The sequence below is a fragment of the Gossypium raimondii genome, chromosome 11, assembly GCF_025698545.1.
Source record: "Gossypium raimondii isolate GPD5lz chromosome 11, ASM2569854v1, whole genome shotgun sequence".
NCBI classification, from domain to species: domain Eukaryota; kingdom Viridiplantae; phylum Streptophyta; class Magnoliopsida; order Malvales; family Malvaceae; genus Gossypium; species Gossypium raimondii.
The window spans coordinates 6,293,785-6,307,582 of NC_068575.1; the positions used below are offsets into that span (position 1 = coordinate 6,293,785).

At 32.3% G+C, this 13,798-nt stretch overlaps 2 protein-coding genes across 2 annotated transcripts; both read right to left on the reverse strand.

Annotated features, from left to right (window-relative positions):
* Positions 1–805: 805 nt before the first annotated feature.
* On the reverse strand, positions 806–1,586 carry LOC105761197 (dirigent protein 22). Its single transcript, XM_012578942.2, has one exon. It carries the CDS (start codon positions 1,529–1,531, stop codon positions 971–973), a length of 561 nt encoding a protein of 186 aa, XP_012434396.1. The 5' UTR covers positions 1,532–1,586; the 3' UTR covers positions 806–970.
* A 1,572-nt stretch (positions 1,587–3,158) lies between these two features.
* LOC105801632 (dirigent protein 21-like) lies at positions 3,159–11,556 on the reverse strand. Its single transcript, XM_052623550.1, has 5 exons — positions 11,073–11,556; positions 9,083–9,147; positions 8,746–8,928; positions 3,475–3,708; positions 3,159–3,230 (listed from the first exon to the last, which is right to left on the reverse strand). The coding sequence occupies exons 1-5, from the start codon at positions 11,554–11,556 to the stop codon at positions 3,159–3,161; spliced, it is 1,038 nt and encodes a 345-aa protein (XP_052479510.1).
* Positions 11,557–13,798: the final 2,242 nt, after the last annotated feature.

Genomic DNA, 13,798 nt, shown 5'->3' on the forward strand with positions numbered 1-13,798 from the left:
GCTGTTTTTCACGGAAGAATTCTTTGACGTGTGGATTATAGTGGATTTGATTTAGGTGAATATAACCAGATCATAATCAAGGACCCCTGATATGTTATATCCATCTTCCTTGGAGGATAAATGCGGTGTTGAAAGTTGGCAACATTTCAGCAGCATGCAAGCGTCCAAGCCACAATGCAGCAGCATGCTAATGTCCATGGTGTATTTCGGTCATTTAACTTTTGTAACATGTGACATATGTTTGATTTGATTGTAACTTTTTGATTGGCTGAGGTTCAGCCATGTACTTAGCAGTTTTAGTAGGTTTTAGGTTATCATTAAGCTGATTTTACAGTTTGGTTACTTGTACAACCAAGATTGATTTTCTTCCAATGTAATAGAACTATATACGTACATGTTATTTTGCGTAATGAAGTAATGAGATACGTCAACTTCTTTTCTCCTTCAACATCCGTATTTTTGCTTCTGTTTTTCATCTTTCAACACAAATTTTAGTTGTTTTTGATTCTTGGCTGTTTTTAAACTCAACATGCGGTGAAGAAATGTTCCTTCTCCAATCAATGTTGTGTTTGGATTGAGAGATCCAACATGGCTACTATTTCTAAACTACTTACTACTCTTATGTCTTGTTCCTATCAGGCGAACCAACCTTGGATCAACATAAGTTGAGCCCACCATGCAAAGATTACCGTAGTTCTACACCAGAAACCACGATAACCAATTCTCCTGAATGTGAATACAATGTCCCATCATACAACAAACTCTGTTCATAGTCATGTGTTCGAATGAAAAGTTGAGGTTAATATCTCTTTCAATCCCAAGTTTCTCATATTCATCCTCACAAAAAGTATAAATGACAATAACATCAATTGTCTTTTTTAGTCAATAGGAGAAACAATCTAAAGCAAGAAGAAAACCAACCAATGCATACATAATCGAATTACATCACATGCATGCATGTACCAATTGTTCACAAGTGAAAAACAGTCACATTATATTCAACTATGGCATCCCCATTCTTATTAAGCCAAACTGTCTTTGCCAAAGCATAACCACGAGCGAACCGAAAAATTCCGCTACCTCCGACAATCGGCATTTCCCTCACGGCATCAAGGACTGCATTCCGGCCAAGAATGCTGATTGCACTTCCATTGTAGATTCCCTCTGAGAAAGCAAAATTCATGACCATAAGCAACCCAAAATCACTTTGAGAAGCGAAAGCATAAATCCCTTGAGCTCTTCCCACAAGTTTTGAAGTAGGCTTAGGCTTCTCTGTCAATGGATCATCCACCATGAAAGTGGTACCAAATGATGTAGCTGTCTTGTTTGGTAGCCTGATAATTTGCATGGCTGTAGGGTGTTTTCCATCTACAATATCATGGAAGTAAAAATGCAGACGGGTGATTTTCTCCATGCGTTTTGTGGACATGTTAATGGATTGCCTCGAGAACTCTCCATTGATTTTAATGAAGAATGCTGAGAAGAGGGTGAAGAACAATATGAAGAGAGTTTGAGCAGCGAAGGAAGCCATTTCTGTTTAAAATCTCAGCTGAAATGCAAGATGAATTTCCCAACCAGGGCATTTATAGGGTAAGGAAATGAAGATATAATATGTAAAATATAGTTAAATTTGTCTCCTTTGTTTCTAATTTTGTTTTCTTATTGTTTTTGTGAAGAATGATTACTTGTTGCCGGCCTTGACAGTTCATTTACATGAATCCAGAGGAACAAATGCGAGCAATGATCATCATTATTGTGGTAGCCGTTTATTGAAGCAAGCAACAATTAATTGGTAAAAAGATCTCTCCAGTCCCTTTCAATTCCAAAATTGAGCAAATTGGTCCCTCTTGAAAAATCAAAGCAATTTGATCCCGTCAATTTCGAAGGTAAGCAACTAAGGATAATTAACCACAATGTTAATATTCTCCATCAATTGTACATGATTTTGATTAGTATAATAATAAATTTAGCCCTCAAAGTTTACACATTTGAGCTGTTGTCTTAATTTATCAAATTTGTCCCGCACAATTTGTGTAAATGTGTAAATGTTGAGGCTGAATTTGTTGAATTTTTTTAGAATTAGTGCCGAAATGGAAAAATATGTAAACATTAAAGGCTAAATTTGTTACTATACCCATCAAAATTATGTACAATTGATGGAACCCATGATGAATTGTCCTTAGCTGCTCACTTTCGAAATTGACAAGGGCTAAATTATTCCAAATTTTTTAAGAAGACCAATTGCTCAATTTTGAAATTGAGAGGGACTGAATTAATCTTTTTCCCTAATTAAGAAGAAGCATAAAAAAAGGTGATAAAAAAGCAAATAATGATGCACTTTGATCTTAATTAACCAATTATTTGATCTTCAACATTGTATTATATATAATATATAGTGTTTAAGTGAGTCTAGTGATAGTTAAATCATTATATGCTAGAAACGAAACAACTACAATTACTTTAAGCTGCAGGGACTTGGATTCAAAGTCTTCATTTTGGTAATAATTTATATGCTTTTCTACTTTCTGTTTCTGAGAAGGGCTTTCATTGATTTTAGAATGTGGTTTTCATATTCATATACATATACCATGCTTGCTTCCATCACAAGCAAAGGCCTCCAACTTTACTAATCTATATAATAATCATGACACAGCAGCTTTCTTTGCGTTTCTCTCACATTTTCCATGTTAGCTGCACAAACTTGAATTTTCTGTTATATACATATTCCATGGCTGAATCCCATGCTACTTAAGGTTAAGCTTGGAATAGAGAAATTTTGAAAGCATTCCTGTCTCAGCTTCTATTGCTTTTACCTTCTTCATATGGTCTTGAAAGGAATACATACAATTTCTTTTTGTTTATTCCTATGTTGCTCAGATTCTTCATTTCTCTTCAACTATCGGTGTCCAACAAATATGTCCGATACATAAATATGACAGTATGACCTCCAAAAATATTGAAAAATTTGAAAAAAATCCAACTATATCCTTATCGGATGCATACCCATTGTAGAAGCCCAAATTTGCCCAGGCCCTACCAACAAAATAACACCAACCCACAAGCCCAATTACAACCCAAACCCGAGGCCCAAATTTGGAGCCCAATTTCCCAAAAAAAACGCCAACTAGGGTTTCAAAAAAATGAAACCCTAGCCAAGCCTAGCGCCGCACCCATCCCTCTGCCGTTTGCCTTGTCCCATCGCCACCCACCGTGCCTAGCTTCATCAACACCTGCAAAAACAGAGCAGACACGCAAAAAGCAGCAACAAATAATAGAAATATAGAAATAGATGAGATATAAAAGCAAAAAATATGATCTTTGTAACAACAACAACAACTGAAATAAAAAACAAAAAAGGTTGACTCCATTTTCTTTCTCTGTTCTTGCATTCTTCTTATTTTATTTTATTTTTATTTATTATTTTTACTCATTTGTAACGAAAATAAAAAAAGAGACGAGGAGAAGAGGCCTTACCTGCGCCGTGCCGGACGGAGAGGAGACGAACGGTCTCCCTTCGTTTTTCTCGGGTACGGTGCTCATCTCATGGGATTCGGCCTCGAATCCATGTCCGAGAGACGACCAGCTCCAAAGGGGACCAAAAATGGCCCATTTTGTGCCTCCAACCACCGTGTGCGGTGGCCGACGGACGTCGGCCCGATGACCGGAGGCGGTCGGATTTGAGGATTTGAGAGAGAGCTCCAAAGCTCTCTGATTTTTTTTATTTTTTTAAAAGAAGGATCTGAATCTGTTTTTTTTAAGGTTTTTTTGTATTTATACTAAATGCTAAACAGCGCCGTTTTGAAACCCTTGACCCGCGCGGTGACCCGACCCGAGGGGAGGATCCGCGCGTTTTCTAAAAGGGGGATAATTTCGCGTCTAGCCCTCCGACTCTGCAGCGCGCTTCAATTCGGCCCATCTTCACTATCTTCTTTTATTTTTTATTTTAGCCCCGTAATTTCATTTTTGTTACAATATGATCCATTTCGACGCTGCGTTTTGGGGCTTTTTGTTTATTTTCAGTTTTGGTCCCCCTCTTTTCGCGCGTGTCGCATTTTAGTCCCTTTCGTCCTTTTTATTTTATTTCGAATTTGCCCAGCATATTTGTTTTTATTTTGATTTAGTCTCAATTTTTAGCAATTTTATTACCTTGCTCATTATTTTTATTATTTTTAGCATTATATTCATGCTATTATTATTAGTATTATTACCAATATTATTATTACTATACAATTGCTTACATATATACGTATATATATGTATATATATATATATATATATATATATATATATATTTTCAACTTATTTGATATAAATACACAAACACTTTTATATATCCATATATGTATATCTATATACTTTCCATTTTTTTCTCACGAATACATGTATACACACACTCTTATATTTTAGACATTCCATTTTTTATACATACACATATACATATATATACATCATTACACATATTTTTATATTTGATAATTTTAAAATATGTATACGTATATATATTTTTACATTCTCATAATTTTATGTACACACATATATCATTTTACTTTTTATATTCGTATTCATTTAGTTATTTATTTCATTTCCGTTATTGACTTGAATGAATGCTTTAATTTTATTTGCTTGTATACATTGCTATTTCGTGTGTTATTGATTCATACTTTGTATTTATCTTTTTCGTTGCAATTGTTCGTATTATTTTGCACTATTGTATTCAATATCATCTTGTTATGAGTATTAACATCGTGTTTTATTATTTCATGTTAGATTAATTTATTTCAATGCATAAATTACAATTTTTGAATAAGCAAAATCTCGTGTTTAGATTTGAGAATGTCGTACCCTAACTTACTGGGTTTTGATTTTCACGATAAATCTAAATGCACGAATCTTTTTAAACTCAAATTTTAAATGATCTCGAGATTAAAAGATCGTGTCCTAACTTACTGGTCGCGATCTCTTTTTTAATCCAAGATAGTTAAATATTTTTTAAATAAGCATTTTTTCATTCGCGTATCGGGAATTCGAGACATTGTGTCCTAACTTACTGGATATAATTCTCTTTCTCGAATAACGTGAAATATCCCATTTTTCCTGAAAATTTTCAACGTTTTAATAAAAGGATCGTATTTTTAAAATTCTTCAAGGTTTTCAATTTTCGACATTAAGACATTAAGTAATCAACTAGGTACCAATTTTGGGCGTATCGAGGGTGCTAATCCTTCCTCGTGCGTAACCGACTCCCGAACCCGTTTTTCTGAATTTCGTAGACCAAAAGCGTTGTTTTAATAAAAATTAAATCGTTTATTAAAAACAACCACTTTTCGAGGTGACCCGATCACACCTCATCAAAAAAGATTGGTGGCGACTCCCATTTTCGTTCCCTTTTTTAAAACCCAAGTCGACCCCGTTTTTCATCAAAAAATGGTGTCAACACCCATAATAGACACTCACAACTTTTAAATGGACATTTTATTTAAAAGTCCAATTAATTATGTGATCTTATAACCCATGTTTTTCTTCCAAGCCCCATTTTAATGTTTGTTATATAGTTTTTATAAAAGAATAGAAAAAGAGAGATTCACTTTGGGTTTTTTTTTTTGGACGGAGGATATAACGATTTCTGGGAAACTAACTAGGAGGAAGAAAGGTAGAGGAAGGACAAATTGATCATTAATTTTAGCAATTAATGTGAGTTTTGGTTTAGATTTTTTTAATCTATTTTTCCTATAAAATCCATGATTTTTTGGGCTAGTTTAATCGTTATTGAATTCCGATGACTTTTCGGTGAGGTTCTAGTGACATTTTTGGGACGGCGTCTATTTTGATCGGGTAATTTAGGAGAAAATAATTTTTGTGGTTCCTATCTTATGAGTTTTAACAGTTTCAAGTAACCAATTTTGACACATTAGAATTTTATCCATTCATGTTGATTTGTTTTGAAATTTAGATGTTTTCCGTTTTTAATATCATTTGGTATTGTCATCTTAGTTATATGACTTCTGTGTTAAAAAATATGAAACCCCCAAGTAGGCTACTTGAAACTGTTAACCCAATATATCTGGGTAGTTTGATAAATTATTATGTTTTGGCTTTTGAAAATAAAGCTTTTGGTAAACAAATTTGATGAAACGAGTTTCTAAATTTTATTATTACATCTATTCTTTAAATTATTGTTTTAAACTGCCAAAATACCAAGTAAATTTTGAGTTTGAATGGCTTTAAGTAAGCCAAACGATCATGAAGTCTATAATTTCAGAATATTGAAATTTCAATTTCTAATTGTTTTTGAAAATATTTTTGGTCCGAATACATATTATTTGGTTGAAAAATCATACTAAGTTATTCTTTCTTCTTCTTTTTTTTTTTGAAATTTTAGAATTACAACTAAATTGACAAGTTTTGTAAATGTTGAGGGTTAAATTTATTAAATTTTTAGAATTTGAACTAAAATGAAAAATTTTATAAACATTGAAAACTAAAATTGTTGATTTTTTTTATATATTTAGGGTCAAATTGATAGAACGTGATAAATACTGAAACTAACAAGAGAGTGACTAATATATTTAATATCTAACGCAAATAACGGTAGAGTGACTAAATATTTAATTTTAAAAAGTTAAATGGCTAAATAAAAAATGAGTTGAGTGATCAAAATATAACAAAAAAACCATAAGTGATTATTTTTGTAGTTTATAACTTTCTAATAAGCTTTTATGTAAAACAAAAATAATTTGACAAAATTTTGAAGTGTAAGATTTAAAGTGATAAAAAAGAAAAAAAAAACTAAAGTAACAAAATAAATAAACATTTGAGATTAAATTTATTATTATGTCAACCACGGGCTTCTCTTATCTTAACTAGTGATTGAGAATTCGATCATCGCCTTGGTTATAAAACAACTTTAAAACTCGTGATCAGCATCTACCCCTTTAATGGGCCTATAGAATACGAAAATTAATTACTGAATTCACTCTAATAAATACATTGAAAAAAAACTTTTCTATATTTTAATTATAATAGAATCAGACTCTCTGGGCAATATATATATATATATATATAATTATGTCACATACTTTAAATTTTATTATTTGTAATCATATCTAGTAGACTGAATCACCAGTAAAATGACAAAGAAATTGCATCGCATCTTCAGTTGACGCTGTAATTGTATCACAACTCCAAGACAGTAGTAATTCTGTTCTTGGGCCGCTTCAGCCCAATTGTGGTTTATGGGGCAAGGCCATCTTGAACGGCAAGTTAATATTGTCGATGAAAAGAGTAAAGATTGTTGTGGCATTCGCTCGAGCCCAAGACTTTTTTTCAATCTTGCAAAACAAGGCCAAGAACCTATATACTCAGCACATCTACAAAGTTGTTTCCGATTTTGTCCATCTACAGCAAAATCAGTTGGATATGACTAGTTATTTCGGTCAGATTGAATCTTTGAAGGATGGGTTCAGTGTTGTTCTGCCTCTTACTAGAAGATAGTGACCATTTCCAATTCTTGATCATTTGTTATGTGGTTTGTACAACCACTATCCACCAGCCAACTCTCAAAAGTTCTTCTGCTTGCAAAACATGCTGCAACAAATAGTTGCCTCCCCGGGTATTGCTCAGCTGCTGCGCTAGTCGGATAGGATCGATTTTTTTGGTTTTTGCTGTTGTTAGTCTTTTTAACCTTGTTCTTGTTCTTTCTGTGTCCTGAGTAATCAAAAGGCTAACAACAGCAACTACCAAAGAAATGGATCCTATTCAACAAATTGTTGAAAAGATTTTGATTACGTTTCCTGAAAGATATGAATCTACAATTTCTTCCTTGGAGAATTTTAAAGATTTGTCAAGCAGAGTTACTAACCAAAGAAACTGTTGGTAGAAAGAAACACTCAGGTAACAAGAGAATTCTATGAAGTTTGAAATGAAATTTTGTTGCAACAGCATATCTTAGGCATGACAAATGTTAGTGGTAACAATTTCATCACCTTACCTTCGTCTATTACTCGACTTTCCGAGCTTAAATATCTTAAGGTTGTGCTTCACTTGAAGCAGTTGCATATCCATCAAAAGTATGCAATGCAGTGTGTGGGCAAGTATTAGTGGTATTCACTGCTGCAAATTGGCTGAGAACATCAATACACTTAAGGTTGGTTAGTATCTCTTGTCTCCATCACAAAATCCTATACTTGATTATTTATGGTGCTAGTTACTAAACAACCCGAGTTTTCTTTTTCAGGTATTTGCAAATTTAAGACTAAAGTTTGATGTTATGGTACCTGGAAATGTAATCCCAGAATGGTTTAGTCACCAAGCAGTTGACTCTTCAATCAAGGTACAACTTCCTCACAATGTTCACAATGATAGTCAATGAATGGGAGTTGCTTTATGCTGCATTTTTGTCAATGACGATGATTTGAGGGGTGAAGATATTGTGTGCAAAGCTAGAAATTCTGGACAACCTGGTTGTGATGGAGCCTTTTTTCAAGGTAGAATTCTTCGACGTGTGGATTATAGGGGATTTGAGTTAGGTGAATATAACCAGATCATAAACAACGACCCCTGATATGTTATATCCATCTTCCTTGGAGGATAAATGCGGTGAAGAAATGTTCCTTCTCCAATCAATCTTGTCTTGGGATTGAGAGATCCAACATGGCTACCATTTCTAAACTACTTACGACTCGTATGTCATGTTCCTATCAGGCCAATTCAATTCAACTCAATTCTGAACTAGTTGATAACAAAAACCATCATTGGATCAACATAACTTGATCCCACCATGCAAAGATTACCGTAGTTGTAGACTAGAAACCATGAAAAACAAATTTCTTGAATGTGAATACAATGTCCCATCATACAAGAATCTCTGTTCATAGTCATGTGTTCTAATGAAAAGTTGAAGTTAATATCTCCTTCAATCCCAAGTTTCTCCTACTCATTCACACAAAAAGTATAAATGACAATAAAATCAGTTGTCTTTTTTAGTCAATAGGAGAAACAATCTAAAGCAAGAAAAAAACAAACCAATGCATACATAATCGAATTACATCACATGCATGCATGTACCAATTGTTCACAAGTGAACAACGCTCACATTATATTCAACTATGGAATCTCCATACTTATTAAGCCAAACTATCTTTGCCAAAGTGATACATGCACGAATGGGGTGAAATTTATTAGATTCTAATATAAAAAATTTAAAATAAATAACTAAAATAAAATAATAAATCAAAGATTAAGGAAACGAATAAAGAAGATAAATAGAAAGATAAATGAAAAGAACACAACACTCAAGAAAAGAAAATTTAAACAAACCTTACTGTTATGCACTCAGAAATAAAAATCAAATTCTCAATGAAGTAAGAATTAATCTTGTGAGTCTTTTAAAAAGTGTCAATATCAATTAATCAGAATGTATTAGAATCAAACTAACAAAGCAAACCTAAGAGCATTATGAGTTCAAAATCGGCTAGACATCAAAGAATTCTATTGCACGAAGGAAGGAATATGCAATGTGCTTTAACCTACTAACACAAGTAACAAGAAAGTGTTAGAATGTGCAAAGAAACAAATAAAAAGTAAAAACAAATGAAAACTTAAAGCTAAGAGTCAATGAAAATTGCTAAAACCCGAAAAACCCTAAAAATTGCAAAACAACTTGACAAACTTCGTTTGAGGTGTCCCCAATTTCCAAAAATCACGAAATTTAAACTAAAGTCTTCTCAAATAATGTAGATCTGATTTGAAAAGTTTTGGCACAAAATTTAACCCACATAATATTTTTTTATTTTTTATTTTTTTCGTGTTTTATTTTTTTGTACTTTTTTTGATAACTTTTTTTTGTGGGAAATAGTTTTTTATACTCTAAAATAGTGCCAAGAAATAGTATGTAAAATTTTAGTTTGTTTGAAAATCATTTACCCACTGAAAAATATTTTTTTTCTGAAAACTGTTGGGGTAAAAATTGTTTTGAGGCTGCTTTCTAGAAATCAATTTATAAAATAAAAAGAACACCTAAAACGCCCAAATCTGATACCAAATGATAAAGGATGAGAAGGATGAACGCGAAAGCAGATCGTAAAGTTTGCCAAAGTCACAAATTTAACTTAGGGCTCTAGACGGTCGGAAAGAAATTTAGATTTTGACACAACCTGAAACGAAATTGAATCCAAGTCAGATAAAAAAATTAAAATAAATAACTAAAATAAAATAATAAATCAAATATTAAGCAAGCGAATAAAAAAGATAAATGGAAAGATAGAACGTGGCACGTAGAAGTCCTAAGAAGCCTTAGAAACACGAAGAATCCACAGCCCCCTTCATGCGGCTCTAATTTCCCCTCCAAGATACCTTGGCAGGAAAAAAATTGAAGATGATCCCTACAACCTAAAAAGATTGTTAAAACTCTTCTAAAAGAAACTCAAGATAAATTCTTAAAAAGAAAAACCCAGAGAGAATTTATTAACTCAAAAGAGAAATAGAATAATAATGAATTGAATGAATTGTATATAATGCAAAGGCCTATATATAGGCTAGCTAAATAAATCTAAATAAAACTCTTAAGTATACTAGAACTCTAATTTAGTCTAAACAAGAAGTAATTTTAAACTAAATTGTCTTGTTAACATAAAACTCCTAAATAACTTAAAATACTTAATAATTATAAAAAATTTGAAATAAAATAATAATAAAATAATAAGATCTGGAAAATATAATATCGGGCTCATATATAATAAAAATTAAGTCTAAAACCTGAACCCAATATGATTTAAACTCGAATTAAAAGCTTGAAATTTGTAATTTCCGTCATAATCCCGTTCAGAAATTCTGCTCGCACAGTCTTCACTAAAATGGTCATAACTTGAGCTCCCGAACTCAAAATCGAGTGATTCAAAATGCGTTTCAAAGCTAAAAGATAGATATTCAAATGCCATGGGACATCTCAACCCAGAAATGCCAGGGTCCCATCCAAAAAGTCGTCGCAAATCTGTTGATTTCTCAAGCCTGAAAATTGGCAGTTTTGATGATTGGTATCTAATAAATTTCACCCCATTCGTGCATGTATCACAAAGCATAACCACGGGCAAACTGAAAAATTCCGCTACCTCCGACAATCGACATTTCCCTCACGGCATCAAGGACTGCATTCTGGCCAAGAATGCTAATTGCACTTCCATTGTATATTCCCTCTGAGAAAGCAAAATTCATGACCATAAGCAACCCAAAATCACTTTGAGAAGCGAAAGCAGAAATCCCTTGAGCTCTTCCCACAAGTTTTGAAGTAGGCTTAGGCTTCTCTGTCAATGGATCATCCACCATGAAAGTGGTACCAACTAATGTAGCTGTCTTGTTTGGTAGCCTGATAATTTGCATGGCTGTAGGGTGTTTTCCATCTACAATAACATGGAAGTAAAAATGCAGACGGGTGATTTTCTCCATGTGTTTTATGGACATATTAATGGATTGCCTCGAGAACTCTCCATTGATTTTAATGAAGAAAGCTGAGAAGAGGGTGAAGAACAATATGAAGAGAGTTTGAGCTGCAAAGGAAGCCATTTCAGTTTAAAATCTCAGCTGCAATGCAAGATGAATTTCCCAACCAGGGCATTTATAGGGTAAGGAAATGAAAATATAATATGTAAAATATAACTAAATTTGTCTCCTCCTTTGTTTCTAATTTTGTTTTCTTATAGTTTTTGTGAAGAAATGATTACTTGTGGCTAGCCTTAACAGTTCATTTACATGAATCCAGAGGAAGAAATGCGAGCAATGATCATCATTATTGTTGGAACATTTTCAAATATTTATAGTATCCCAATAAATGAATGGGTGTAATTAATTAAAAGATAAAACTTTTGGTCATTGGTCAAAAGTTATATCATTTGATTTTTAAAAAAATTATAACTATTCAAAAAATATTATTTGAATAGTTACAAAATTAAATGAATAAATATTATTATTTATTTATTCATAAAGACACCTATTGAAAGATGTCTTTATGAAAAGACATGAAAATTCCTATAAATAGGAATGGGATTTCATTTGGAAATCATATAAACAAATTCTAATACTCTTTCTTTCCTTCCTTCATTTTCTAATATTATTAGATTATTCTATAAAGTATTACTGCGAAATCCTTTATAGAAATTGAGTTTTGTTATACATTGCTTAGTGCATAGTGGACTATTCTCGTTAGTGCAAAATACAAATAGTCATTAATTTTTGTGGGGCAAGGGTATATGTATGAGAGCATGTTCAAACTCAATATTATTAATAAGAATAAAATACTATTTCGCTTATATGGTTGAATCTTTTGTTTGTGGCATTATAGATTAGGTCATTTGAATTATAGAAAATTGAATGACATGTATAAATTAGATTTAATTCTGTTTTAATAATAATATTGAAAATGCAATACATGTATGTTGACTAAAATTACAAGAAACCCTTTCCCTAAGGTTAAAAGGAAAACAAAATTGCTTGATTTGATACATAGTGATTTATGTGACTTGCATAATACTCCTACATTAGGTGGAAAGAAATATTTTGTTATTTTTATTGATGATTGTTCTAGATATTGTTATATATATTTATTGCATTCAAAAGATGAAGCGCTTGATAAATTTAAAGTTTGTAAATCTGAAGTTGAACTTCAGTGTAAATCATTTATCAAGTGCTTAAGATCGGATAGAGGAGGAGAATACTATAATCCAAGTTATTTTGAACTCACTGGAATTGTCCATCAAGTTTCAGCCCCTTACACACCACAACAAAATGGTGTAGCTGAAAGAAAAAATAGAGTCTTAACTGAAATGGTAAATTCAATGTTATTATATTCAGGTCTTGGACAAGGTTTTTTGGGAGAAGCTATTCTAACAGCTAGTCATATATTGAATAGAGTTCCTAATAAGGAAACTAACATAACCCCTGTAAACAATAGAAGAAAAGGAAATCAAATCTTAATTATTTGAAGGTTTGGGGTTGTAGAGCTATTGTAAAAGTTCCAACACCTAAACGTAAAAAGTTAGGTGAAAGAGGAATTGAATGCATATGTATAAGTTATGCACATAATAGCAAGGCATATAGGTTCATGGTAATTGAACCAAATGATTCAATTTCAATTAATACTATTATTGAATCAAGAGATGCTATTTTTGATGAAAATAAATTTAATTCTATATCAAGACAATTACAACCACAACAATTGATTCATTCTTCAAATGAGAATGAGATTCCATTGAAACAAATTGATAATAATGATCAATCTTGTCAAGAATTAAGAAGAAGTAAGAGGATTAAAAAGGTCAAAGATTTTGGACCAGATTTCATTATGTTTCTTGTAGAAGGAAAAGGTGAAAGTATATGCAATAAGATACCTTATTGTTATAATACTGAATCTGATCCTATTACATTTGAAGAGGCAGTGAAATCTCAAGACTCTAATTTTTGGAAAGAAGCAATAAATGATTAGATGGATTCAATAATGGGAAATCAAACTTGGATCTTAGTTGATCTTCCACCAGGTTCCAAACCAATAGGTTGTAAATGGATCTTCAAAAAGAAAATGAAGGTCGATGGAACCATTGATAAATCTAAAGCAAGGTTGGTAGCAAAAGGTTTTACACAAAGACAAGGTATTGGTTACTTTGATACCTATGCTCCAGTAGCAAGAATTGCTACATTAATTAGACTCTTAATATCACTTACCTCTCTATATAATTTGGTTGTTCACCAAATGGATGTTAAAACTGCATTTTTAAATGGTGAATTGGAAGAGGAAGTGTACATGGAGCAACCG